Source organism: Eutrema salsugineum, unplaced genomic scaffold (assembly GCF_000478725.1).
Source record: "Eutrema salsugineum unplaced genomic scaffold, Eutsalg1_0 scaffold_3, whole genome shotgun sequence".
Lineage (NCBI taxonomy): Eukaryota > Viridiplantae > Streptophyta > Magnoliopsida > Brassicales > Brassicaceae > Eutrema > Eutrema salsugineum.
Genome location: NW_006256756.1, coordinates 14,691,920 through 14,717,185, shown reverse-complemented (window position 1 = coordinate 14,717,185; position 25,266 = coordinate 14,691,920). Strand labels below are relative to the sequence as shown.

General features: G+C 40.7%; 1 protein-coding gene and 2 non-coding genes across 3 annotated transcripts; 1 reads left to right on the top strand and 2 right to left on the bottom strand.

The window, feature by feature from the left end:
- Window positions 1-4,684: 4,684 nt before the first annotated feature.
- On the bottom strand, window positions 4,685-6,447 carry LOC112085467. Its single transcript, XM_024154683.1, has 4 exons — window positions 6,201-6,447; window positions 5,651-5,883; window positions 4,931-5,581; window positions 4,685-4,822 (listed from the first exon to the last, which is right to left on the bottom strand). The coding sequence occupies exons 1-4, from the start codon at window positions 6,445-6,447 to the stop codon at window positions 4,685-4,687; spliced, it is 1,269 nt and encodes a 422-aa protein (XP_024010451.1).
- Window positions 6,448-13,070: 6,623 nt separating this feature from the next.
- Window positions 13,071-13,178, bottom strand: LOC112085887. Its single transcript, XR_002899169.1, has one exon. It is a non-coding gene; the product is annotated as a small nucleolar RNA R71 (small nucleolar RNA).
- A 10,670-nt stretch (window positions 13,179-23,848) lies between these two features.
- On the top strand, window positions 23,849-23,954 carry LOC112085770. Its single transcript, XR_002899068.1, has one exon. It is a non-coding gene; the product is annotated as a small nucleolar RNA R71 (small nucleolar RNA).
- The last annotated feature ends 1,312 nt before the right edge of the window (window positions 23,955-25,266 follow it).

Genomic DNA, 25,266 nt, shown 5'->3' with positions numbered 1-25,266 from the left:
GAAATACTAAGACAACATCAATAATTAAAGACACACGAAATGCAACGAAATACTAAGACACATAAGGTTACGGCTTTCACCAATCGATCATCAACGACCAGCTTGGAACGACATTCCGAATGAAGCGGAAGAACCTTTAGGTCTCTTGGGCCCAGAAACATGTTATGCACTTTGGCTCCTTAAAATCTTCTTCAAACCATTGGTGCCAGTAATTGATAACCCCGCACTGACAGGTGTACAGCGCCAGGAATCTCGGATGAAAGGTAGCCGCTTTCTCAGTGAAATCGATTGGCAAGTCGAAATTCCATCCATGTGGAACGTGGGCCAGCAACATCCGGCTCATCCTCCTCCGATTTTGCACGGTGAGCCTGCCCAAATACTCCTCTGCACGGACGAAGTCTTTCGTCACTGCTCTCAGCCACATCCCGTACACAAAAATGGCTCGGTCGTATCCTCTCTCCGTAGCATCCCTTATCAATTCCACGCCTTCACCATCGTGGAACAGAAAGTAAGCTTGCATCCTCCTCTGGAAAATAGCCCCTGGATTACCCGCGTCATGGAATCTCCTCAGCATCGTTGGGTAATGTGGAACTGCCGCATGTTCATGGAGGATTTGGGCAGGATCAATCGCTTGATAGAAACCCTTGCTTGTGCCGATATTGTTGAATGAGAACATACAGCACGAAGGCGGGCTATTTCCCTTAAAGATGGGTTTGTTGCGGCCAGAATTGTTTCCAGCAATTCATCAGGGAGCGAGAGAAGATGGGAAAAATCACCATCACCACCTCTGTTTCTCCTTTAAACCATGGTTTATTTCGATGAAAAGGGAAATAGAATGGATAAGAAAAGGGATTGAGGAAGAAGAAAATGGAATGATAGAGGAAGTTATGATGGTTATAAGTAGGAAGTTACGGTGAAGGGATTGAATTTAAAGAGGTAGTGCGGTTTTAATAGAGCCGAATAGCTGTCTTTGAAGAGAGACATTGAACAGAGACGATAAAGGTGTCTTTTCGTTTGCCGGCAAAATTAAATTACCACAATAAATACAGAGAATAACCAAATCCAAGCAAAATTTCGTATTTAACTTTCATTACTTTTATCATTTATGATTAAATTTAAATTTCTGGTCAAAGATCATTCTATATTTTGGAATAACCAAATCAGAATTTTGTCACAATTATTTTGTGGTAACGATATTTTACCACGAAATTATAACAAATTTACTACAAATAATTTTTTTAAAATATTGTTGTATTTTGTGGCAAATTCGTAACAATTTTGCCACGTTAACAAATTTGGTGGCATTCCGTGGTAAGTATTTACCACAAATTTTTATGTAAAATTTATTTTAATATTTGCCACTATATTATCAGAGATTTTTAAATTTGCCAAAATATAAAAATTGTGAGCATTTATGGCAAATTTGTTTTAATTTATATCATTTGTTGTTCTTCTCTTCTCCACCGATCTCCTTCTTTCCTTCTCTTCTCCACCTTACTTTTGTTTTCTTCTCTTCCTTCCTTTCTTGTTCGCCCGATCTATCTCTTGCATTTTCTTTCTTTCTCTTCTTTTCCCTTTCTTCACTGCTCTTTTCTCTCTCTTTATCTAGATCTATTTATTTATTATGTCAGATTTGATTTTATGTGGAAAAAGACAATCGCTTTCAGCCATTTTTGAGATCTAACTTTACTTTTCACCATTTTTTCAGATCTATTTCCCTATTCTTTGCCATATTCATCAACGATCTCTCTACTTTCCCCACCGCTGCCGCTTATTCCACCTCATCCCCATCACTGCTGACGGTTGCTCCACTGCCGCTGAAGCTCCCTCCACCGCTGCTGTCGATCTTTCCACCACTGTTGTCATTATCTCCGTCGCTGCTGTTGGCCCTCCACTGCTGCTCGGTCCCTCCACCGCCACTCTCGGTCCCTCCAGCGTCATAGAAGATTTATTTTTATTTTGTTTTTCGTAATTTTAGTTTTTAATGTAATGAATTTTATTTACTCGCCATACTTTTCTTGTAATTCGTGGTAAAATTATCACACATTATATTGTGCTAATCTTTAGCAATTTTGTAATATATAAAATTGTGGTAATAAATCATAATTTGTGGAAGTAAAATTTGTGGCGCTTTGTGTCGAATTTGCTATGAATAGAGTTTGTGATATTTTGTTACAATGTGCCACGATTATTTTGTATTAAATTGAGGTAAAAATGCCAGAATTGTTTTTTAATTAATTTGTGGTTAAGTTACCAGAAAATATCATCATGGCATTTTATGGTAAATAAGTCACAAAAATTGTTACAAAATTCTATTTGTAACAACCCTATAGCCACAAATTAATTTTGTGATAATTTGTGACAAAAGCTTATATTACCACAAATTTTAGATGTTTGACACAAAATTATTTGTGATAATAGACAACTTTTCTTGTAGTGTACATTTCCATTCTTTTCAACACACGTTAACCGAGATATGGAGTACAGATTGAGTCCACATTGACGAAATTATAATTAGTTTTTCAAAATTATGCGTACAGAAATATGTAAAGTGAGACTTTAAAGAGATATTGTCGTTTGTATACCAAATCTTCTTTGAAAATTCCCACAACTCCCCCCTCCCAATTATAATTAAAAAGGCAATTAAAAATGGAGACACTCAATATATATAATATGTGATAATTGTCTTTAACATTCAGGTGTCTTTAACATTCAAGTGTACAAATTTAGGTGTACACATCCTAAAGAAACGAGAAAAAAATATGAAATATCGATCATATTGAGTACATATTGAGTCCAGATTGAGGTGTTCTTTATTAGTTTTCTAGTTATTATGCGTACAGAGATAATGCTTCTCGAAAAACTACCACAACTACCCACCGAAATAAATTAAAGTCATTCAAAATTAAAGTATACATAGAAACAAAATATCTCTTATATTAAGGCGTACATAATCACGTGTACAGATCCTAAAAAAAAGATTAAATCATAAAATAAGAAATATCGAATCAATTCGATTACCTAACCTAAAGAAACATATCCGCGGATGTAAGCTTACATTAATTCTGAAATAACAGCAACAGATGCTAATTATATTAAACTTGAAATTAGTTGGTGTATACAACGCCGAGGTGTACACACCGAACAGATTGACTTTCCCCAATTATTCATCATTTTTCCATGGACGGCCCTGACCTAACTGCATACCAAACAAATATGAAGAACTTTTGCAGTTCCTGTGCCCAGAAACACGACATGCACATGCTTGGCCCCTTTAACAATTCGTAATTCCAATCAAGTTGAGCATTGGCAACACCACAGCGGCAAGACCAAAGTTTCCTAAACTGAGCATTAGTTTCAAATCTCCTCTTTGAGAATTTGTAGGCAACTTATTGACATAACCACGCTCACCTCCATTAATAATTTTCCGAATTATTCTCCTCATTGCCCCTCTGCCTAGTTTTGAAAGATACTCCTCACCCACGGGGTCTTCGACCACTGCTTTCATGTACATCCTATACATGTAAACACCTGTTTCGTACCCCATATCTGCAGATTCCTTGATGAGTTCTATGCCACAATTGTCTCCACGGCAGAAGTAGTCTTGCATCCCCTTCATGAACAGCAAACCCGGATTTGAGTCCTCTGCTTCATTAGCCACAGCCTAAAAACCGTAACAATAAAGCATATACCATATCAATCGTATACCTATCGTATACCTAAAGAGTACCGTATACCCATGCATATCATATCAAGTAGCCAAGTTTAATGTCTGACCTGTGCATCTTGTGCATTTGTCTGCGCTTCATTTTTCTTATATGCGTAACTCAATGGGTGAGGTTTGTAGACTACTAAGATGCCTGACGACCCCAAATTTGTTTGACCACCATCCACCTGAATAAGGCAGAAAAAGGCAGAAAATTATTGCATAGTACACACCCGTTATGAAACTTAATAGAGTCAGCTGCTGAGTAAACAATTAGCTCACCTCGTTAGGGCCAGAACGTGGATCTTCATCAGGATTGACGCAGTAAGGAGGTGGACGACTTGTTCCTGAATTGGCTTTTTCAGGTTCAGGGGTCTTCGTTTGGAGCTTCTGGAGTCTTCAAGTTAGCATGGTCCCTGGGAGAATAATGGTCCCAGCCGTAGTAAGTAGAGGTCCCTTCTTCATCATCTCTTTCTTCTGGTGGACACCATCTTGGTGGTGTACACAATCATCATGGCGTACGCTAGACTGTGCACCATCATCACCTCCTTCTTCACCTCCATCTTCGTCTTCGTCTTCATCTTCATCCGGCTTTTCACCACCTTTTTTTGGATTCTGTCCTTCGTCATCCTGTTCCCCATCTTCTTTTTCATGGTGTACACCGTCATCTTCTTCGTCCGGTTAGTATACGCCCAATCTCTTGTCCAACTCGGTCTTAATCGTACCCAAAAGCAATTCATTCTGACTTACTATCCATCTTTTAAGATTTGAAATCTGTCCACTTTCAGGGCTTTCATCTTCCGATCGATTAGACGAGTTCTTGCCCCTGCCGCTTTTCCTCTACATCTTTCGTTTTTCAGTTTGATGAGTTTTCAGTTTCTTCTTCGGTCGAGTGGATGGCTCTGGTTCCTGTTCATTGTTACCCTCGTCCTCTGCATCACTAAGATCCACGATAGGTGCCGGTGCCACAGCAAAGTCCTAAGGTGTGAATTTGTACCCCTCGGCCATGAGTTCCTGCATGAATGCAACTTCGACATCCTCTACCTCATCTACCCAACGCAATTCATTCTGTTGGTCATTGTCACCATCATCCACTACCATCTGTTTCACAGACAACTAAGAAAAAGGAAAAAACAATTGCAAAATTACCAACACAATCACAGACTACTTATCTTATAAGACAAGTACTACAAATAAGAAAATATAATACTACACATAATTTACCAGAGGGTCGGATTCCATGGCAAGTATGTCCTCAAGATGCAATAGTGTGATAACGTTTTGACAACCTTCGGGATCTTCAATGAAAGTCTTCAAGTTATCAGGTTGAGGAATTTTGGAGACCAACACCGGTATAGATTGGAGGGCCATGAGTTGTAGTGATAGAGGGAACCCGTAGCATGCACTGGTTTTCTGTTTAAGTTGACGATGCAATCTTGTTAAAGGATTCTCCCTTTTCTCGGCATCAGTGATTGGCTTCGGAGCTTGAAAACGAGATCCTGTTTTGTTAAACGATACCCTCCCCCATGGATACAGCATGAAGCTATCCGAGTCAGTCAACATCTCTACGTATTTCTCGGTCAGGGCCAGATTTTTGCTATTGCACAAGAGAACACCGTCGACAAGAAAGATTAGGGCCAATGGTAGCCGTTTCCATCGGGGTAGATCTGGGTCCTTTAGCATTTCAAGCACATCAAACACGTTCATAGCGGTCACTCTTCCAAACAGGTCTTTCCAGATTCCTGTCTTTCCGACATCATCTTCTTCTTCTGTGCTATCAGGTTCAGGATTGCAATTCAATCCAGTGATTTCCTTAAACTCCGGTATCGAATATCTCAGAGGCTGTCCACCAAAGAGGAACCAGATCTCGTGTTTCTTCGTGGTCACAAGTTGTCATGATAGAAGGGCATGGACTAGTTTGGCGCTGTTGCAACATCTTGCAACAGGTAGATGGCATAACTTCCCAAACTGGGAATGAAGTAGCTTCTCAAGATCTTCAGTACCCTTTAACGCTTCGACAAGGAGGCCAATGACATTGGCCTTTGAATATATGTTTAACCAAGCACCAATGGGGTAGCAACCATCGCCAAGGACCCTTTTTGGTAGTTTTTCCGAAAGGTTATTTGAAGATTCTCCATCTTCCATGCCTATATTTGAACCTTCTCCATCTTCTATTCCTGTATTTGAACCAAAAAAACAAAAATCTGAAATGCAGGAAAGGAGTTATTGAGGGAAAGGAGTTCGAAGGAGAGAACAGAGGTCTGGAAAAACTACCCTATTCGTATGCTCTCATATATAAACTTCCGTAACTGTTTCTAGATGATATAAGAGTAATCCAAATGTTTGAATTCAATATCGACATAAGAAACCGCTACTAGAGTTCATAACCGCTGATAAATAAATCAGGCCAATCAGGCAAGCCGTTTCAATCTTAATAGAGTTAACAAACCAAAGTCCAGTTCATAGAAGGTCAATGTTCATAAAAGTAACTTACTTTTAGAATTCTGAGCAGGCCATTCTAGAAGAAGAGGAGCGAATTGTACTTTGGAGGTACACCGCCGGCGTGGATTGAGACGAGTCACGTGGATGGAATCTTCAACCCGGTAACTCCGTCGCGGTGGCATGAGCAGTATGGGCGACTGCTCCGTCGAAGCTGTCTTTGAGTTACTCCGGAGCACTCGCCTGGACACCAGAGGTGCCACAGTGTTGCGCCTAAACGATTTTTTAACTCTCCGCGCCATTACAACGGTCACTCAGAGGGCTAATCGGAGATGAATTGCCGGAGATGCTAGATGGACTACGTCCAGATGTGGATCCCAATTTTTTTTTTAATTTAAATGTTGGGGTGTCGATAAATTGTACATTTGTTTTACTTCGGTTTATGATATTGGTTTATGATATTGGTTTCTGATATTGGACTTCAGTTTATGATTTTGGGACTTCGGTTTAGCAAATTGGATTTTACCAGAAATATTTAGTTATTTTAGTTCGACAATGGCAATTTTGAAAATAAAAAATTGCCTTAGGGGCCTAGCGAGAACACAAACAGTAAAAACAACCCTATCCTTCCTTGGTTTTCAAAACTACCCATTCTTCTAATTTAAAACTTAAAAACTACTCATACAGCAATTTTTCTTTGGGAAATACTTAGTGAGGGTGTATTTTTTGAAGCACACATGATTCTTAAATACACCTTTTGAAATAGCAAGAACAAGTATACATAATATAGATATTAGACACACAAACAACCAATCTAACTAATATTATTATATATAATATATATGATCCTAATATTTCTAAATAAATACAATCATTCATTCAATCAAAACAATCAACCTAACGAGTCTACTTCACATTCCCAAGGAACCTTTATCCAAGATACTCATTTTACACCACAGTCTATAAATGAGTTTGACGATTAACGCCTCTGCCCAATCACAGGACTCGACAATTAATCCCCGTGCCACCACCCTCTACAGCGTTTGACAATAGCTCGTCAGCCCTCTCTCGATTACTACAACTTCACAATATTCAGTTCCTCCTTGTAGGCCGTCAAACAATTTATCGATTACTACAATTTCAAAATATTCAGTTCCTCATTGTAGGCCGTCACACAATAAATTCTAATACCCTAGCAAGTTGATAATCATAAATAATCACATGTCTTAATAATTACTCCTTTTACATCAACAATCACCCATCAACCATCAATTAACAATCAGCATTTATCAATCATATCTAATCTCTATACCAAGCATACAAGTATTAATAATTTATCTAATATATCATAGGAATCCACAAACTAATCCTTACCTTTTTTTTTGGGTCAAATTGTTTAAGAGAGCTCGAAGAGAGTCTTTTGCAACTGCATCCGCCGCGGAATTCAAAGTCCGGGGGATATAGAAAAACGATACTGAAGAAAACAACATCACCAAAAGGCGAATGTCTAAAACAATAGCATGGATCTCCATATGATTCTCAAGAGAACGAAGGATATTCACCAGTTGCTGGCAGTCCGATAGCACTTGGAGCTCTCTGTATCCTTTGTCTAGGGCTAGAAGGAGGGCTTCCCGAATCACCCATGTCTCAGAAGCGAGGGGGGAAGCAACATGCTGCCAGGAATTCGCAAAGCTCTGGGTTTGTACCTCCTCATTTAGCCTAATAATGATACCCATTCCACACGACTGTGAAGCATCCTGCCAAGCAGCATCGACATAGCATCTCACGCTAGCCGGTGCTATGGGTGGGGGGGGAGACAGTAGCGGGAGACGGATTAGAGGGTTTTTGTTGCTGAGCTTCTTGCCAGATTCTGGCATCGGTAATAGCTTTAGTCATCACCTCTTGTTTGGAGTAAGCAGTGTCGGAAAAAATCCTATGATTGCGAGCTGTCCAAAGATTCCAGCAGACCCATGTTGGGAGAGCTGTTGCCGATAATCGCGAAGGAGGAAGAGAAGTCAGGGATGCCGCTCGATCAAGAAAATCAAGGACGTGGACCGTGTTAAGGTGATTCTGGTCACACAAAAGGGCCTGCGCCCAGGTGTTTTTTTGCAAACTAGCAATCCCTGAAGACATGAGTAATTGTTTCAGGTGCCCCACAAATCTTACAGGCAAAGTCTACCTGGATCCCCCAGTTTACCAGCTGAACCCCTACCGGTAATGCTTCAGAGGCTGCTTTCCAGACAAGATGTCTGATCTTGAAGGCCACGCGGAGTTTCCAAATATTTCTTTGCCAGTTGAAGTTCCTTTGTCTCTCCGGAATCAAATCCGAAGACGTTATTCCTGATAACACCGTATTTTGACCACTTTTATGGATCATTTTGAAATACTTTTTCTATGTTTTTTATTGCTTTCAAGTACTTTTATTACGTTTTTCTAGTATTTGTAGTTCCAAGACTCTTTTCGGGAAACTTAGGGAAAAACTTAATAAAATGGATAGAAGACCAGATTTTTAGCTCAGAGTCAAACCGTCAGAAGTTCATCCCCGATTGAAGGCCTTCTCACCGTCTGATCCAGCTCGAATTTGGAGATCTCAAAGATGGAAGTATCAGCTTTCCAGCACACTTTACAGCTTGGCAATCCAACGGTTTCAATCAAAAGATACGCGAAGAGCAAGATGTCCCGTAAACCAGCCGGCAAGCGTTTCCACCCGTGACCAACAGGCCATTCCCCGCGGTCACAAGCATCCCGACCGCGGCCAGCCATCTATTTCCCGCGGTCACGCACATCCCGACCGCGGCCAGCTAACTCCAAGTTCGAAGGCCCATTTCTGAAGCCCTATCATTTTCCCAGCCTCAAATCCAGAACCCTAGACACCAGAGAGTATTGAAGACTATAAATACATATCATTTAGGTTGTTTTTAAGAAGAGAAGAGGAGAGACGAAATAATTTACAGAAATTTTACTTTAAGATTTGTTTTTAGGTTTTAGGGAGAGAGAGATCTATCTCTTGAACCCTTGTTCTTTCTTTTTCAATTTTGGTTTATGTACTACTTTTTAATACTATGTTTTTGATTTCGTTTATCATGTCTAAGTAGTTCTATTGTTGGGTCTAAGGATTTTTGATGGGGCTATATATGTTCGATGAGGATTACATGAGCTATTGAGCCGAATCTTAGAACTTTTTCTTCTGAATTCGTTTTTACTGCATGAGAGTAGCGTCATGAACTACAATCTGATCCAGATGCTTGGTCACACGAAAGTGTTCATCCGGTGTCAGATCGAGTTTGGGAGAGCAAAACAAACATAGGAGTGGAAACCTACCTATGGGCGATTTGTGAATGCAGACGAGTCTTAAACATAATGCACCTCTTCTTTTCCAGGGCCAGAGTGGAAACCTACTGGTCAGGGTTGAGAGAGATAGTTGTCTATGATCGCGACAGTGATGTATTCATACGTCCGTGACTCCAGTTCGAAAAGTTTAAGCTAAGATCTTATCAAATTTACTCTCTAGCAATGTTTTGAGTCGTTCATACCCCTGAGAAAACTTCGCTGAACCCCAACGCTTTCTTTCCTATAGATTTACACCGATTTTTATTCAAGCTTTAGTCTAGTATCTTTACTCTTTCAATCGATTTTCATTTAAGCAATTAGGTTTAGCCGTTTTTCCGTTTTTACTCGTTTTCGTTAAGTTTAGTTATTAGGTCATTTTAATTACCGTATTTTCTCTTTAAGATTCGTTTTTACGTTTTAAACACACCAAAACCCTCACAAAACTCGCCTTGTTCTAGACTTCATTACTTTATATTTCTTTCGAAGGCTTTTGCAGGAAAGATCTTCATTCCCTGTGGATTCGATCCCTAAGTACTACATTCGATCAGCTGTGCACTTGCGGCTATTGATTTCATTTAGGGTAAAACTTGGCACCCTCATCGCGACACCTCATCAATTCCATAGCCCGATCTAACAGAATAGCGTATGTTCTTCATCGGTAGCCACAGCTTATCTGCAGGTTTCGACGAGCTGAGGGGGATAAGGCGGATTAGATGTTAGAACTCCGGGTTGGTCTCTCTAATCCTCGTCCAGTTCCAAGTATTATGATCACCATCAATCAGGTCGGATATCCTGAGATCACTGAAGGCGAGCGGTGGGGGGCCAGTGGGGCAGAGTGGTTCCGACGAGCTTAGCCAGGGGTCGTACCAAACTCGTATTGACTCACCATTCCTAACACCACCCCATTCCTCTACGGAGGATGTCTCTTCCCGCAATTATGCTCCTCCATCCGTGTGATGGATTGGACGGTAACGAGCATTCCATGAAGGGTCTGTTGTGAATATATTTCCCCAGCAAGACTGTATAAACTAGGCCATGTGGATGGGTGATAAGCCGGGCACCAATCTTCGCTAGGAGAGCATCGTTAAAGCATTCAATGTCGCGCCCAAACCGCCTGCATTGACTGGGTTCGATAAGCTGTTCCAAGAGACCCATCTTATCTTCCGTTGGTCCATTTTGTCATCCCACCAGAATCGTGTTAGGACCGATTGTATCTGCTTACAAAGGGACTTAGGGAGTTTGAAACAGGACATGGAGTATGATGGCATAGCTGAGAGGACTGACTTAAGTAGGACCTGCTTCCAGCCGCAGATAGGAATCTTGAAGCCCAACTATGAGGTCGTTGCCTAATGCGATTGATAACACTGTATTTTGACCACTTTTATGGATCATAATTGTATCTTATGCAGGTGTTTTAACTCTGTTTTCAATGGTTTTTAAAGTGTTTTCAATGTTTTAGAGTTTCAAAAGACTTTACAGGAAACTTGGGAAAAAGATATGCAATTTGGAACAAATGAGCAATTTTGGATAAATGCAGACCGTCAGAAGTATGACAAGCGATGAAGACCTTCTCACTGTCTGATCACCCCCAAAATTTGAGACAACATATAGGATCCAACCAGCTTTCTAATGCACTTGGTTTGGAGACGATCCAACGGTTATATCTTCAGATACTCCCGATGCAAGAATGACAGAAAATGCAGTTCCGGAAGAGAGCATGTGCCGGGACCGCGGCAAACACCCATTTTCCCGTGGGTAGAGCCACCGCGACCGCGGACATTGGTCGTTCACTTTTCCGACGACTTAATTAAATCCCAGATCAATTCCTTTCGTTATTTTTGAAGCCCTAAGTGTCCAAGACCACTTCAGAAGCTATAAATACCCCCTTTAGGTCATCCTAAAGGGGAGGACCGAAACTAATAGACGAAGAGGAGAGAGAGAGATTTTCGTGTAACCCTAAGGAGGAGCCGCCGTCTTCGAAGAAGGAGGAGCTGCCGCTGGAGTGCAATCATCGCGCCTCCGTCCACTTCTCTGTTCTTCGTTTCTCTTCCTTGTTCTCTTTAATTTCGTGCACTTTCAACTTCGTTTATGATGCTTTGTTACAATATGTTTGAGTAGTTACCCAGTTGGGTTTAAAGGGATTGTTCAAAGGGAATTTCATGTGTCTTTGCTTATGAATCGATAGATTTAGGATTTATAATCTTCTAGATGTTCTTCGTTTGCCTTTAATCTTACTGTGTGATTCTTTGCTGGCCACTTAGAAGCTGATCTGATAAGATATGTTGCAAAAGCTTTCACTGATTGTCTGAACTAGGGTGAAACGAGCAATTCTTATATAGGAGTGGAAACCTAAATGTAGTTGAGTTGTGAATATTGATGAGTCTTTTTCTGCTATTGCATCTTCTCCCTTCCAGGATCAGAGTGGAAACCTACTGATCAGGGTTGCGAGAGATAGTTGTTTAGTGCTGCAAAAGTAGGCTATTCATACTTCCGTGCCTCGAGTTCTAGAACATACGTAGTTGATTACCTTTATCACTTGTTTAAAATCGACATAGCCTAGTCCATGAACCCCTGCAAATCCCCCTTGAGCCCCAACGTTTGTTTTTAATCGCTTACAACCTTCGTATTCCTTTGCTTTTCATTCGCTTATTTCCTTGTTTCCATTATACTTTCATTCTCTTATTACTTGCTGTACTTGCTTTCTTTTTCAATTGCTTTTTACTTGCTTTCAAGTTTTAGATTTAGTGACAACAAAAACCCAAAACCAAAACCCAAATTGTTTAGTTCTAATCTGATTGAAGCATAGCCGTGAATTCGTACTGAAACAACTAAGTCTCTGTGGATCGATATCCTAATTACTACAGCGCACATCTGTGCACTTGCAGACATTTAGGGGTTATAAATTTAAAACCTGAAGCTTAGTAGAACGAACCAATACCCCATTTACAAACCGCAATCAAGTTTTTGGCGCCGTTGCCGGGGACTTTGATTTGTTTCGTTGCGAATCCCAGCTTAAATCCATTAGAACACTTGTTTACTTTTACTTTTTCTTTTGAATTTTTCAGGTTTCTCTGCGATGAGAGACCGAGAACATGTTCTCGGGACTCTTGGTGATCCACCAAATCGTGTAGATGGTGATCCAAGCGATGATGACCTGACTGATGATGAGTTTGAAGAACCGATTTGATGACAATGAGCTAATCGGATCGACAAAACGTGAAGATGATGATGAACTGATTGGAAGTTTTGATTCACTCGAGAAATTCTTGGGAGATCGAAGAGCTATTCAACCAGCCTTACCAGAGGATGGCAAAACCGAAATCAAGGTACCCTATATCCATTTAGTTCAACAAAATCAATTCTATGGTTATTCATTCGAAAACCCGATAGACCATATCGAGACGTTCGAAGAATTATGTGCAACCATTACAGCAAATGGGGATTACCAAAAGTGTAGTCTTTTCTCATTCTCTTTAAGAGATAATGCCAGCAAATGGCTAAAATCTTTGCCACCTGCTTCACTAAAAACGTGGGCAGCGTGTAAAACTGCTTTCCTAAATCGTTTTTTCACTATTTTCACTAGAAATCGTTCAAATCTCTTAAGAAACAAGGTAAGAACTTATAAACACAAAGAAGATGAAGATCTTTTAGATACTTGGGAAAGATTTAGGGAATACCAAAGAGATTGTCCACACCATGGATATACCGAGGAATACCTGTTGGGTATCTTCTATCGCGGTATAACTCCAGAGTTACGACACTCTTTCGACACAGCAAGTAATGGAGATTTCTCAACTAGATCTGTAGAAGATGCTCACGTTTTCATCAACAATTTTGGAAACAGCATCCGTAATCAAACAACCTTTGGTAATTCTGCACTTCCTGAGAAGAAAGAAGAAATTTCGGAAGTTATGAAGTGTCTCCATCACATAATGAGTCATCTTGGATTGCAACAACCAAACAAGGCACCCAATACGTGTAACTTTGAAGGTTGGGACAACCCAATGGATTCTTATGATCAAGGGATGGTGAACACTGCAGAAGTCCATCAAATCCAAGATTTTCCCTTCGTTTCTGATCACCGCGGGTCCATTCATCCGGACCGCGGCAAACCAAGCTTTCACCGCGTTCGTGATGCTGCTGACCGCGGCCAAGAGATGTTTCACCGCGGTTGCGAGCCTTCTGACCGCGGGAAACCGTCTTCCGAACTACCCTGGATACCATCTTCTGAACCAATCTTGGATATTCAATCTAATCCTGTTCCACATCCTAGTTTTCCCCCTTCTGAACCTGAAAACATTAACAAAAGAATTCTAGAGCTTGAAAAATCTAGGTCTCAAGAGATTAGTGATCTTAGATCTGAACTAAAAACGATGCAAGAGGATTTCAATGAAAAACTTTTCCACCCTCCTTAGTCTAATGATCAAAACTAATTCTAAAAACTTAGATAAACCTGAGGAGGAGCCAAGTGAAAATTCGTTCGAAAACTCAAGTGAAGCAGATCCCTCCGATCATGTGAAAGCTATCACACTTAGGAGTGGATTAGCTTACAAAGAGCCTGAATTTCCTAAAGATCCCGAAGATGAGGAAAAGGGTAAGGAAAAGGAGAAAGAAAAAGAAAGAATCACGAATGAAGATGTTGAAAAAGAAGTGGTAGGAGAAAAGGATGGAGAAGAAGTAAGAGAAGATTCATCCCGGGAAATCCTTGGAGAAGACCCGATTCCACCTCCACCAACACGTGTCTATAAACCCAAACCTCCATATCCTAGAGCCTTAAGAGCCCCTAAGAAAGAGAAAGAAAAAGCTAAGCTGAAAGAGCTGATCGATCAATTAAATGTGAGATTACCTTTCGTAGAAGCTTGTGCTATGATTCCTGCTTTAAGAAAATACATGAAGGGTATTCTAACAAATTCTTTAACTCTTGAAGAAGGCGTTATGATGATAACCCATGAATGTAGTTCTATCCTGCAAAGCCTTGAAAAGAAAAACGATCCTGGAAGCTTTGTACTTTCATGCACCATCAATGATGTAGTTTTTGAGCGTGCTCTCTGTTATTTAGGATCTAGCATAAACATGATGCCTCTTTCAGTAGCAAAACGTTTAGGACATCACACTTTTAAGCCCACTAAAATTTCTTTAGTACTAGCTGATCGTTCCGTTAGACAACCTGTAGGTATCTTACTTGATGTGCACGTAGAAATCAAAAAATGTTCCATACCCACTGATTTCGTAGTTCTAGAACTAGAAAAAGAACCTAAGGATCCACTTATTCTTGGAAGACCATTCCTATCTACAGCCGGAGCCATAATCAATGTTCCTGAAGGAAAAATTGACCTTCATCTAGCCGGCCTAGTTATGCAGTTTGACATGAACAAAAGTTTCGATAAACCAACTTTGGATGGCAAAGTTTGTTGGGTTGATGAGTTAGACGGAATTATTGAGGAAGTCTATGAAGATCTGCTTCTAGACGACCCTTTAAGTGTCACGCTTTCACCCGCAAAAGATGAACGTAATTTCCTTGAAGAAATTTCAAGTGAATGCACACGTATGCTTGATAAATCCAAAACTTATAGGAAACCTCTGAACTATCTAGATCTTAAGGACCAAACAAACATTCCTACACCTCCTAAAGACACTGCTGCAGCAATTAATGATCCTTAAAGCGAGCTTAAAGCCCCTAAAGTTGAGCTTAAACCTTTTTCCCGTCGGACTTAAGTACGCTTTCCTTGGACCAAATTCTACTTATCCTGTCAAAATAAACTCTGGTTTGACGGAAGAAGAAACCACAATGCTGTCGTCTGAGCTGAGAAAGCATAGAAAAGCCTTAGGATATTCACTTGATGACATACCTGGAATCTCTCCAGATCTTTGTATGCACAAGATAAATATAGAGGATAATGCTAAAAACTCAATCGAAAGTCAAAGGAGACTGAACCCTAATCTCATGGATGTTGCCAGAAGGAGATTATGAAGCTTATAGAAGCTGGAATAATCTTTCCTATCTCAGATAGCACTTGGGTTATCCCAGTTCATGTTGTTCCAAAGAAAGGAAGAGTCACTGTCATTAAAAATGATAAGGATGAAATGATCGCTACAAGAACAGTAACTGGACATCGTATGTGCATCGATTACCGGAAACTGAATGCAGCAACTAGGAAAGATCATTTTTCCACTTCCCTTCATAGATCAAATGCTAGAAAGATTAGCTAATCACCCCTATTATTGCTTCCTTGATGGATACTCCGGATTTTTCCAAATTCCTATTCGCCCGGAGGATCAAGAAAAAACGACATTCACTTGTCCATATGGCACGTTTGCTTACCGAGGTATGCCTTTTGGATTGTGTAATGCACCTGCTACCTTCCAGCAGTGCATGATGTCGATCTTCACATACTTTATTGAAGATTTCATGGAAGTATTCATGGATGATTTCTCTTTCTATGGATCTTCTTTTGAAAAATGCTTAGCCAATCTTGGTAAAGTTCTGCAAAGATGTGAAGATAAGCACTTAGTATTAAATTGGGAAAAATGTCACTTCATGGTACAAGACGGAATCGTGCTTGGGCACAGGATTTTGGGAAAAGGAATTGAAGTTGACAAAGCTAAAATCGAAGTCATGACAAGCCTACAACCTCCCACAAACGTAAAAGGCATCTATAGTCTTAGGACACGCAGGATTCTATAGGCGATTCATAAAAAAGTTTTCTCAAATAGCTAGACCTCTTACGCGTTTGCTTTGCAAGGAAACGAACTTTGAGTTCGATGATGAGTGCTTAGCCGCGTTTCATAAGATCAAAGAAGCCCTTGTTTCCGCTCCAGTCGTGCAAGCACCTGATTGGGAACTCCCATTCGAAATCATGTGCGATGCAAGTGATGTCGTGTCAACTGCGTGAGGGAACAAGTTTTACCCTTAACAAAACAAATGAAAGCCGCAAGTGCACAACTAATCAGTTGTAGTATTTAGGGATCGAATCCACAGAGATTTGTGTGCCTGGTATTCTTCTACGGTTTTTAACTTTATGTCTAGACTAGATTGGTTTTTAAAGGTTGGTTGTTTGTCACGAATTAAACTAAAACAAGATAAAGCAAATAATTCTATCCTAGAAAGCAAGTATAAAAATCGAATGAAAGGCTAATAAAGCAAGTAAAATATCGAATGAAAGACTAGTAAAGTAAGTAAAATATCGAACTAAGAGAATTGAAATGCGGGTTTAAGTAAGCAAATCAAATCGATGGAATTGTAAACTATGGCTAAAAACGCTGAGCTTTTGGGAACTCTAAGGTATCATAATTGGTTTTAACACTAGGGTAGATAGATTGGGATTGACGGATAACGATATATGGGTTCTAGAGCTAGAGTACGGCTAGATTGGGATTGACGGATAACGATATATGGGTTCTAGAGCTAGAGTACAGCGGTATGACTACGTCACTGTCGTGATCATAACCAACTCTTTCTTGCAACCCTGACCAGTAGGTTTCCACTTTGGCCCTGGAAGGGAGAGAACGCAAGAGCTGCACAAGACTCATCAATACTCACGATCTCGCCGCAGGTAGGTTTCCACTCCTACGGAAAAATTGCCTGTTTCATTCTAGGGCTGATACTTAATGAAAACTTTCGCAACACTAACTATCTAGATCAGATACTAGGTGATCAATCAAGCATACATGCAATAAGAACAAGAATAAACAGAGAACAGGTCGAAATCCCAGATCTATAAACCTAGATGTCTTAATCGATTATGAGAGCCCCTTTCGGGAACCCTAAGCCCAACTGGGGATCTACTCAGACATGGCTGAGGTCGACATCATCATCGGTTTTAATAAAAGTAATGAAAAACAGTAAAGAAAATAGATAAAGAAAGCTTCTCTATTGAAGAACTCGGACTTGAACAATCTTCTACAAAAATCTCATAAAAACGGCTAAAGAAAAAGGGTTTCTGTAAATTATGATGGGTTCTCCCTAAAAACGACCTAAATGACATGTATTTATAGTCTCCAATACTCCATGGTCTCTAGGGTTCCGGAATTGAGGCTGAGAATGACTTTGGGCTTCAGATATATGGGCTTTAGTTCGGATCTTGATGACCGTGGTCGGGAGTGACGTGACCGCGGGGATTGAGTGGTTGGCGGCAGTCGGGAAGCTTCTCGCCGCGGGAAATAGGTTGTTGGCCGCGGTCGCGTGCTTTGCTGGCCGTCTTCGAGTGGCTCCGGGGCTTATGGAATATCTTGAGATCCAACCGTTGGAATGTCTCCAAACCAAGTGCATTAGAAAGCTGGTTGATTCTTCTATAAGTTGTCCAATTTTGAGGGTGATCGGACGGTGAGAAGGTCTTCGTCTCTCCATGAGAGTTCTGACGGTCTGCATTTATCCAAAAGAGTTTTTTTGTTCCATTTTGTGCCTCTTTATCCCAAATTACCTGAAAAGTCTTTTAAAATCCGGGAACATAGAAGTCATTTGAAAACCTTTGAAAATGGAGTAAAAACACCTGTAAAAGATATTGAAGTGATCCATAAAAATGGTCAAAATCCGGTGTTATCAACTCCCCCAGACTTAGTCTTTTGTTTGTCCTCAAACAAAACAAAGGCTAAATCTCGGCGAGAGGTTTGAAAACGCAGGAACTAAACAAAATCTCAGAGACCAAACTTCTAGACCAATATCAATCAGTATGCATCAATCGGAATAGCCTAGAAAATTCTCACTAGCAATACAGGCATAACTAGTCCGTTAATCCGTCATGCAAAAATCTATGCACTAGGATCTAACTTCCAGTCAACTAGCTCTTAACATTCATTAAAAATCTCGGTGGTTCTCATCAAAGAAAGTCTAGCCAAGGCAATCTAGGCTAGGTGTTAAAAAGGTTATTCTAGGGGTAAGGCTTAAAGTGTTTACGGGTTACCTGAAGATCTGGAGGATGCAGGATATTATGCAAAACCGCAAGAGAGAGTGAAGCTGTTGGTATCCACAGTTTTCAGTCACTTTCTTCTTGCCATAGATTCCTGGTCTTCTTCCTCAGGTTCTCTCCTAACTCCCCCAGACTTAGATTTTTGTAAATCTTTCAAAACCATAGCTCCTTAAACGAATAGTGGTTGCTTATTGCTCCACAAATTTCGACAATCTAAGACTCATTAGGCTTTTTGTTTCCCTTTCTCTTTTCACGTTTTTTTTTTTTTTTTTTTTTTTGGAAAGGGAACACCTTCAGATATAGAGTCTTAGAGAGCACGAATTTACCAGTCAATATCTGTCTTGTAAAGCTTCATGAAGTTTCTGATACTCTTCCTTCCCGATTCCATTCAGTCTCCTTTGTGTGTGACTGAAAACTGCGTCGCTCCTCTTCTCTACGACGTTTTTGCACATATCTGCTGATATAAACTAAAGAGAGAATGCATGAGGATTGAAAACAAGGGTTTCGGGTTTAGGGTATGGTACCAGATAAGGATAAACTGGTCATCTAGGATGACAAAGAGTGGTAAAAGTGAGGGTAAAAACGTCCTAGATGTGTATGTCGATGCCTGCCTAAAATCAATGATGAGAAAATTAGATATCAATATTAAGTCCAAATAAAATGAGCTAGTATATCCTGTCAGAAAGAATCTCCATGAATAGAAGTCCTCTGGTGGGAGTTCGTAGTGCAAGTACTCTAGCTACCGCCTAGTCTAGTGCTAACCACAAATGAGCTATTATGCATAGTGTAGGAGTGTGCAGGTCTAAATCATCATAGTTTTGCGTCAAACATTCCTGAAAAATACTTAATGTCGAATAGGTTACATATTAAAATTTAAAAAGTACTTGGAATTTAAAAGCAAAAGCAAGAAAATGATTAGTACGGATAGACACCCTCCTCCAGACTTAAATCACACTGTCCCCAGTGTGAAAAAGTTGGTGAGAAGATGGTGAATAAAAAAAAAAAAATAAGATAAAAGAAAAGAAAATGATGATAGAACCGTGATGGTAGCGAAGTGCTGATCAATCAGTCATCCTCCGATGTGTCGTCTGCGAACTGGTGCTGCTACTGTAGGAAGGTGACAACGCGTTCAAAGCGTCGTCCCTGTCTCTCAACTCTGCGCTCCAGATCGGAATGAGTGTGCGATGATGTAGATGATGAGGTGTGGCCGGTCGAAACAGATGGCTGAAAGTGAGCACGGGCCGCAGCTGCATCACGCTTCGCCTTGGCCACTATGTATTGGCCAATGGTGAATGGTAGACGAGGTACAAATGGCAGAAAATCATCGGGTTCCGGAGTCCATCGCGGACGTCCTCCGTTACACAATCTCGGGATAGATGCTGAAGGCAAACTGACTCGGTGCTCCTCGGTGCCAGTGCGATACTTGTAACCAAACCTGTCTGGATCGAAAGCGGCACGAGAGATAGTGTGATCGCGAGAGAGATAAAGTAGGTCATACCAGACATCGGGAAGTGGCTCATCAGATGAGAAATCGAATCCTACAGCCTGTAGTATCGCTGTAATACCACTCCCGAAAGCTGGAGTAGCGTCCTCGCAACCATGTAAATCATGCTTCACCTTTACCATATTCTGCGCTATGATCCAGGCAAAGCAAGCAAGTCGTGGGTCGTCCATAAACGGAATCTGAAGTGTAATGAGCTCAGTCTTCAAAACACCTCCCATGTTGGCTCTAGAGAAGATCGTGTGTGCTAAGAGTTTGTGCACAACTCTCACTGCTGGATGAGTAAGAAGTGCTGACTTCGATCTCCTGCTATCATAGACTCCATGACCCATCTCTCTCCACAGGTTAAGATCAGGTTCATCTTCAAGGTAAATGCCATCAGTGTATGGAAGCTTAAGAGCTTCACAAACCTCAGAAATGGTGAGAGAGTAAGGCTGTCCGCGGATAGAGAATGACAAGATGTCATCTGATGCTCTGGGGTTCCTCCTCTTCATGTGGTGGAGTGTGATAGTTGCTAAGAACTCACGGACTAGCTCAGGATAAGTCGGAAGGTTCAGCTCCATGTAGGGTCTCAGCTTAAGTGCATCGATGTACCAGATCACATCCTCTCTGATTCCAAGCATCTCGAGTGTATGATAATCTATGCAAGGCGTGGGTTTGATGTTCAGCTTCTTGAAACATCTTGCATAGTCCACTCTCGGGTATGTCTCCCTCCCAATGTATCGAATCTGTGGTGGCTCAGAAGCTGCTCGTTTTTCTCTTGAGTGCTGGAGCAATCTCATCACATATTTTCTCCTTCTCGGTCTGGCTTGGTTCAGCATGTACTCTCCTAGAGTAACATCGTCGGGAATGTCCTCAGAGCTGTCACCAGTGCGACGGCTTCTTCGGGATCTGGTTTGTTCCATTTTTCTGCAAAACGAAATGGTTCTTGAAAAAAAAAAAGTGATTATGGATGCTGATTTTAACACATTAAGATCTGTCATACTAATACTAGCATAAAGAGATTAATTAAAACCATGAGCAAACAAAATTGATATTAAATCAGAGAAATCAAGTAGTTCATGACCAGATTCGGATTTTTGATGTTCTCAACATAGAAATCTTCTAAAAATCGGTTTTTCTGAGCAATTTCCATGTAAATTCGAAAGATTACCCAATACGAATCACTAATCACACAAGACTTAATCAAATTAATCAATTCTGCTGTTCCAAATTCGATTTTTATGAAGCATGTAGAATCCAAATTTCAAAAATCTCATTTTCTCTTAAGCTAGCTGTTAAAAACGAGTTTTAGATAACCTAAAAGGATAATCTATTGTTCTTAAGCTATTTCCACCATCAATAGACCAAGATTTGGGTTTTTAAAGAAAACCCTAAGTTCTAAAATCAAGTAAAAATGGCGAGTTTGAGGTTCATACCTTGCTGGAAAGAGAGATTTGATGGCAGAATTGAAATCAGCTTGGAAAAAGAGTGAGGTTTGAGCCAAGAATCTCTTAAAAAGCTTAAGAATTGAAAAATGTGTTCTTTCTCCTAAATCTCCAAGTCTTTTGGAAGAGAAGAGAAGAAGGAGTTTTGATCCAAAAAGTTTGTTTCTTTTCTTTAAAAAGCGTTTTTGTGGCAGAAAATTTCCGGGAAATTTTTAAGTTTACGGGAACTTACCTTTCTTGTCTTTTAAATAAGGAAAGTTTAAAACTTACGGAGGATCTTTACGGGTTTTACCGGGAATATTTCGGGAAACACCGGGAATCACCAGAAATCACCAGGTAACACCGGGAATCACCAGAAATCACCAGGTAACACCGGGAATCACCAGGCAACACTGGGAAAACATCAGGCAACACCGGGAAAACACCAGGTAACACCGGGAATCACCAGGCAATACCGGGAAACTTTTGAAAAACGGCCGAAATCCGATTTTCCGTCTCAACGACCAACGGCCGCGGTCAGGAGACGCGCGACCGCGGTGATCGAGGGCTCGGCCGCGGTCACATTCACGGTGCCGCGGTCGATGCTCCCTTGGTCGCGGGTCGGTCGGTCGCGACCGCGGCTCTTCCTCCTGCGGCCTTTGTCCAATCTTCTCATCTTTGCCGGGCCGAGCAGCTAAAAACCTACCCTTTTCATCTTGGTTTTTCCAATTTTTTGATTAATTTGTGTTTTTGTTTTATAGAATACCTGAAACTAAAGAAAAAGAAAGCAGAAATTGTAAAAAGGGAAAGTAAAATAAAAGAAAGAGTACCTAAATGGGTTGCCTCCCATTAAGCGCTTTTGTTTTAAGTCTTTTAGCTCGACGTAAGCATGAGGAATCAGGCTGATTTGAATGGCACCCCACATGAGGTGCCCTTATGACTTCCGGTTACTGGAGGTTTTACTTCTTCACCTTGAGGAGCTGTCTTCTTACCTTTACTCTTCTTTCGGACTTTAATATTGTTTAAAACCCTTTTTGTGTTTTCGATCAGCTCTTGGATTTGGTCCTCACTAGTTTTTGTTGCATCTGGTGGAATGATGATCTTGATCTTTGCAAAAGCTTTCGGCTTCTCCTTCTCTTTCTCCTTTGGCCTGTTTTCTTTGCTTGGAAAATCGTCTAAGATAGTCGGATAGTACCTTCTGCGATCCACATTTAGGAAAACAGCATGGCGGTTTGCGTGATCGATTACTGCTCCTACTGTAGCTAGGAATGGCCTCCCAAAAATGAGTGGCCTCTCCTTGTCTTTATCCATTTCCAGGACTTGAAAATCTGCTGGAACGATTTTGTCTCCCACTAGAACTTGTAGATCATGAATCGTCCCTTCAGTATCTTTTTGAGATGAATCCCCAAAAATAACCTTAACCGTCGATGTCCTTAAGGTTCTTATGCCCAATTTTTCGGCAAATGTCTTCGACATGATGTTGACATTGGCTCCGGAATCGCACAGGCAGTCTGTAAACTTGATTCCTGAAATGAAACATTGGAAAACAAAACGTCCCAGATCATCGGCTTTTGTAAGCCTTTGAAACGGTGATCGTTCAGGTACCTTAAACGGTGGCTGCTTGGGATCGATATCTTTGTACAGTGGTACAAAGATTGGGGTTTCTTCTTTCTTTCCATCGGTTCCGGCCTCTTCTTCGGGCAATGTGGTTATGGCGTTGCAAAACTTCTTAGGGTTATCTTCAACTCTTCCTGGAAGAACTCCACTTTGCCTCTTCATAGAGTCGGCTATTTGGGCAACTTGCACGTCTAGCTTTTTGACGTGCGAAGATAAAGATTCAAACTTACCGTTCAGATCATTGTACATGCAGTCAACTTTCACGTTCACGTCTTTAGATGCTTTTCCATTTGTCATAACGAGCTGTTGGATAGACTGTTCAAGTCTACCGATTTGTGAAGCTAGCTGGTTCATCGTGACTCCCTGCTGTTGTACAATTGATTGTTAAAACTCGTACCTTGAAAGTTATATGGTTGTCGCGGTTGATATGGTACCATTCCTCCGAAGTTTCCACCTTGAAACTTGTTTTGGAAGGATTTTTGCTGAGGTGGGTAGTACTGATCTTGAGGATTCTCCACATTTGGATTGCGGTAAGAGAGATTGTTGAAATTTGCGTTCCGGAAGTTGTTGTTGAAGGCATTGTTGGAACGATTTTGATATGGCACCAGTGCTCCTACGTAGTTCACATCTTCTTCTTGACAGTCTTGATTAATGTGATCGATATCACTAGGTCCTTCATCTTCTGCGCCATTGTTGGTCTCACAAGCATGGATTGGGCGATTGTTGCTCTTCAGAAGCTGGCTCATCATGTTCTTCAACTCGGTTATCTCCTTGTTGTCTATTCCGGCTTGCTTAATCGATCAATCATATTCAGGACAATCATTGCTATTGGCTTGAGCCAAATTTTCGATGAGGGCTCTTCCTTGGGCTAGCTGTATCAAGTGAAAGTTTGTATTTTGGTTTCAAACCTCGGTAAAATGTGCTCAGCAGGCTTGATCCATGAAATCCATGGTGAGGGCAATCACGTTCATACTCCTTAAAACGCTCCCAGGCTTCATAGAAAGATTCAGTTGGCCCTTGTTGAAGGTTTGAGATCTTTGTTCTCAACTGATTCGACCTTGACTTAGTGTAGAAGTGGTTCAGGAAAGCAGTTCTACATTCTTCCCAATTAGTAATCGATCCTGCAGGCAAAGATTTCAACCAATGGTGAGCTTTATCTGCTAATGAAAAAGGGAACAACTTACACTTTAAATATTCTGGTGGAACTTGGTTTGTTCTCATCATGCTGCAAATCTCTTCAAAGAACTCGATATGGTCCATTGGGTGTTCAGAAGGAACTCCATGGAATTAGTTTTGTTTCACCAATGAGATGATTTGTGGCTTGACTTCAAACTCATTCCGGTTCGGAAATGGAACTTGAATTGCAGATCGGTTCTGAAAGTTTTGAGTAGGTGCATCAAAATCAGCTATGCAATGGTTTCTGGCTTGTCTTTGGTGTTGATTTGCTTGCTGAACAGGGCGGTTAATGCATCCATTCGGCTGCACTCCTTGTTGGTCACCATCGGCTGCATTGATGGGTGCTTCAAGGTCTTCACGTTCTTCTCTCTCGCGGTTCTGGTGGTTTCTTGGAGGAACCTCATCCTCCTCTCCATCTTGTCGAGCATGATCACCTCCTCTGTGATCAATCTCTTCATTTTCTCCATGTTCGGACCCATCTTGGTCCATATTTAAATTTCGATTAGTAGGATCTCCAGGCTGGTCGTCGTTGGCCATTCCTTGCGTTCGTCTCAGTCTTCGAAGTTCTCTTTCGTGTCTGTCTATCTTGTCTAGAATTGGAATATCTCCTGCAGGTCTACGCCTGGTATTCATGCAATTCAGAGAAAAACAAAAGAAGGGAAAGATAATTCAGAAAAACTTTAAGAAAGAACTAGAGATCAGGTGTCTAGAACAGAAGTTAAAACAAGAAAAATAACAAAAGGCAGCGAAACAAATCCCCGGCAACGGCGCCAAAAACTTGATGTCGTGTCAACTGCGTGAGGGAAGAAGTTTTACCCTTAATAAAACAAATGAAAGCCGCAAGTGCACAGCTAATCAGTTGTAGTATTTAGGGATCGAATCCACAGAGATTTGTGTGCCTGGTATTCTTCTACGGTTTTTAACTTTATGTCTAGACTAGATTGGTTTTTAAAGGTTGGTTGTTTGTCATGAATTAAACTAAAACAAGAGAAAGCAAATAATTATATCCTAGAAAGCAAGTATAGAAATCGAATGAAAGACTAATAAAGCAAGTAAAATATCGAATGAAAGACTAGTAAAGCAAGTAAAATATCGAACTAAGAGAATTGAAATGCGGGTTTAAGTAAGCAAATAAAATCGATGGAATTGTAAACTATGGCTAAAAACGCTGAGCTTTTGGGAACT

What these genes read in the sequence shown, in the direction of transcription:
- LOC112085467 (XM_024154683.1), bottom strand. Translation starts at nt 6,447, where the DNA reads ATGGCGCGGAGAGTTAAAAAATCGTTTAGGCGCAACACTGTGGCACCT. An exon ending in GCCTGCTCAGAATTCTAAAA is followed by an intron (nt 5,884 to 6,200) that starts GTAAGTTACTTT and finishes GTTCAAATACAG; the next exon opens with GAATAGAAGATGGAGAAGGT. An exon ending in CCATGGAATCCGACCCTCTG is followed by an intron (nt 4,823 to 4,930) that starts GTAAATTATGTG and finishes CCTTTTTCTTAG; the next exon opens with TTGTCTGTGAAACAGATGGT.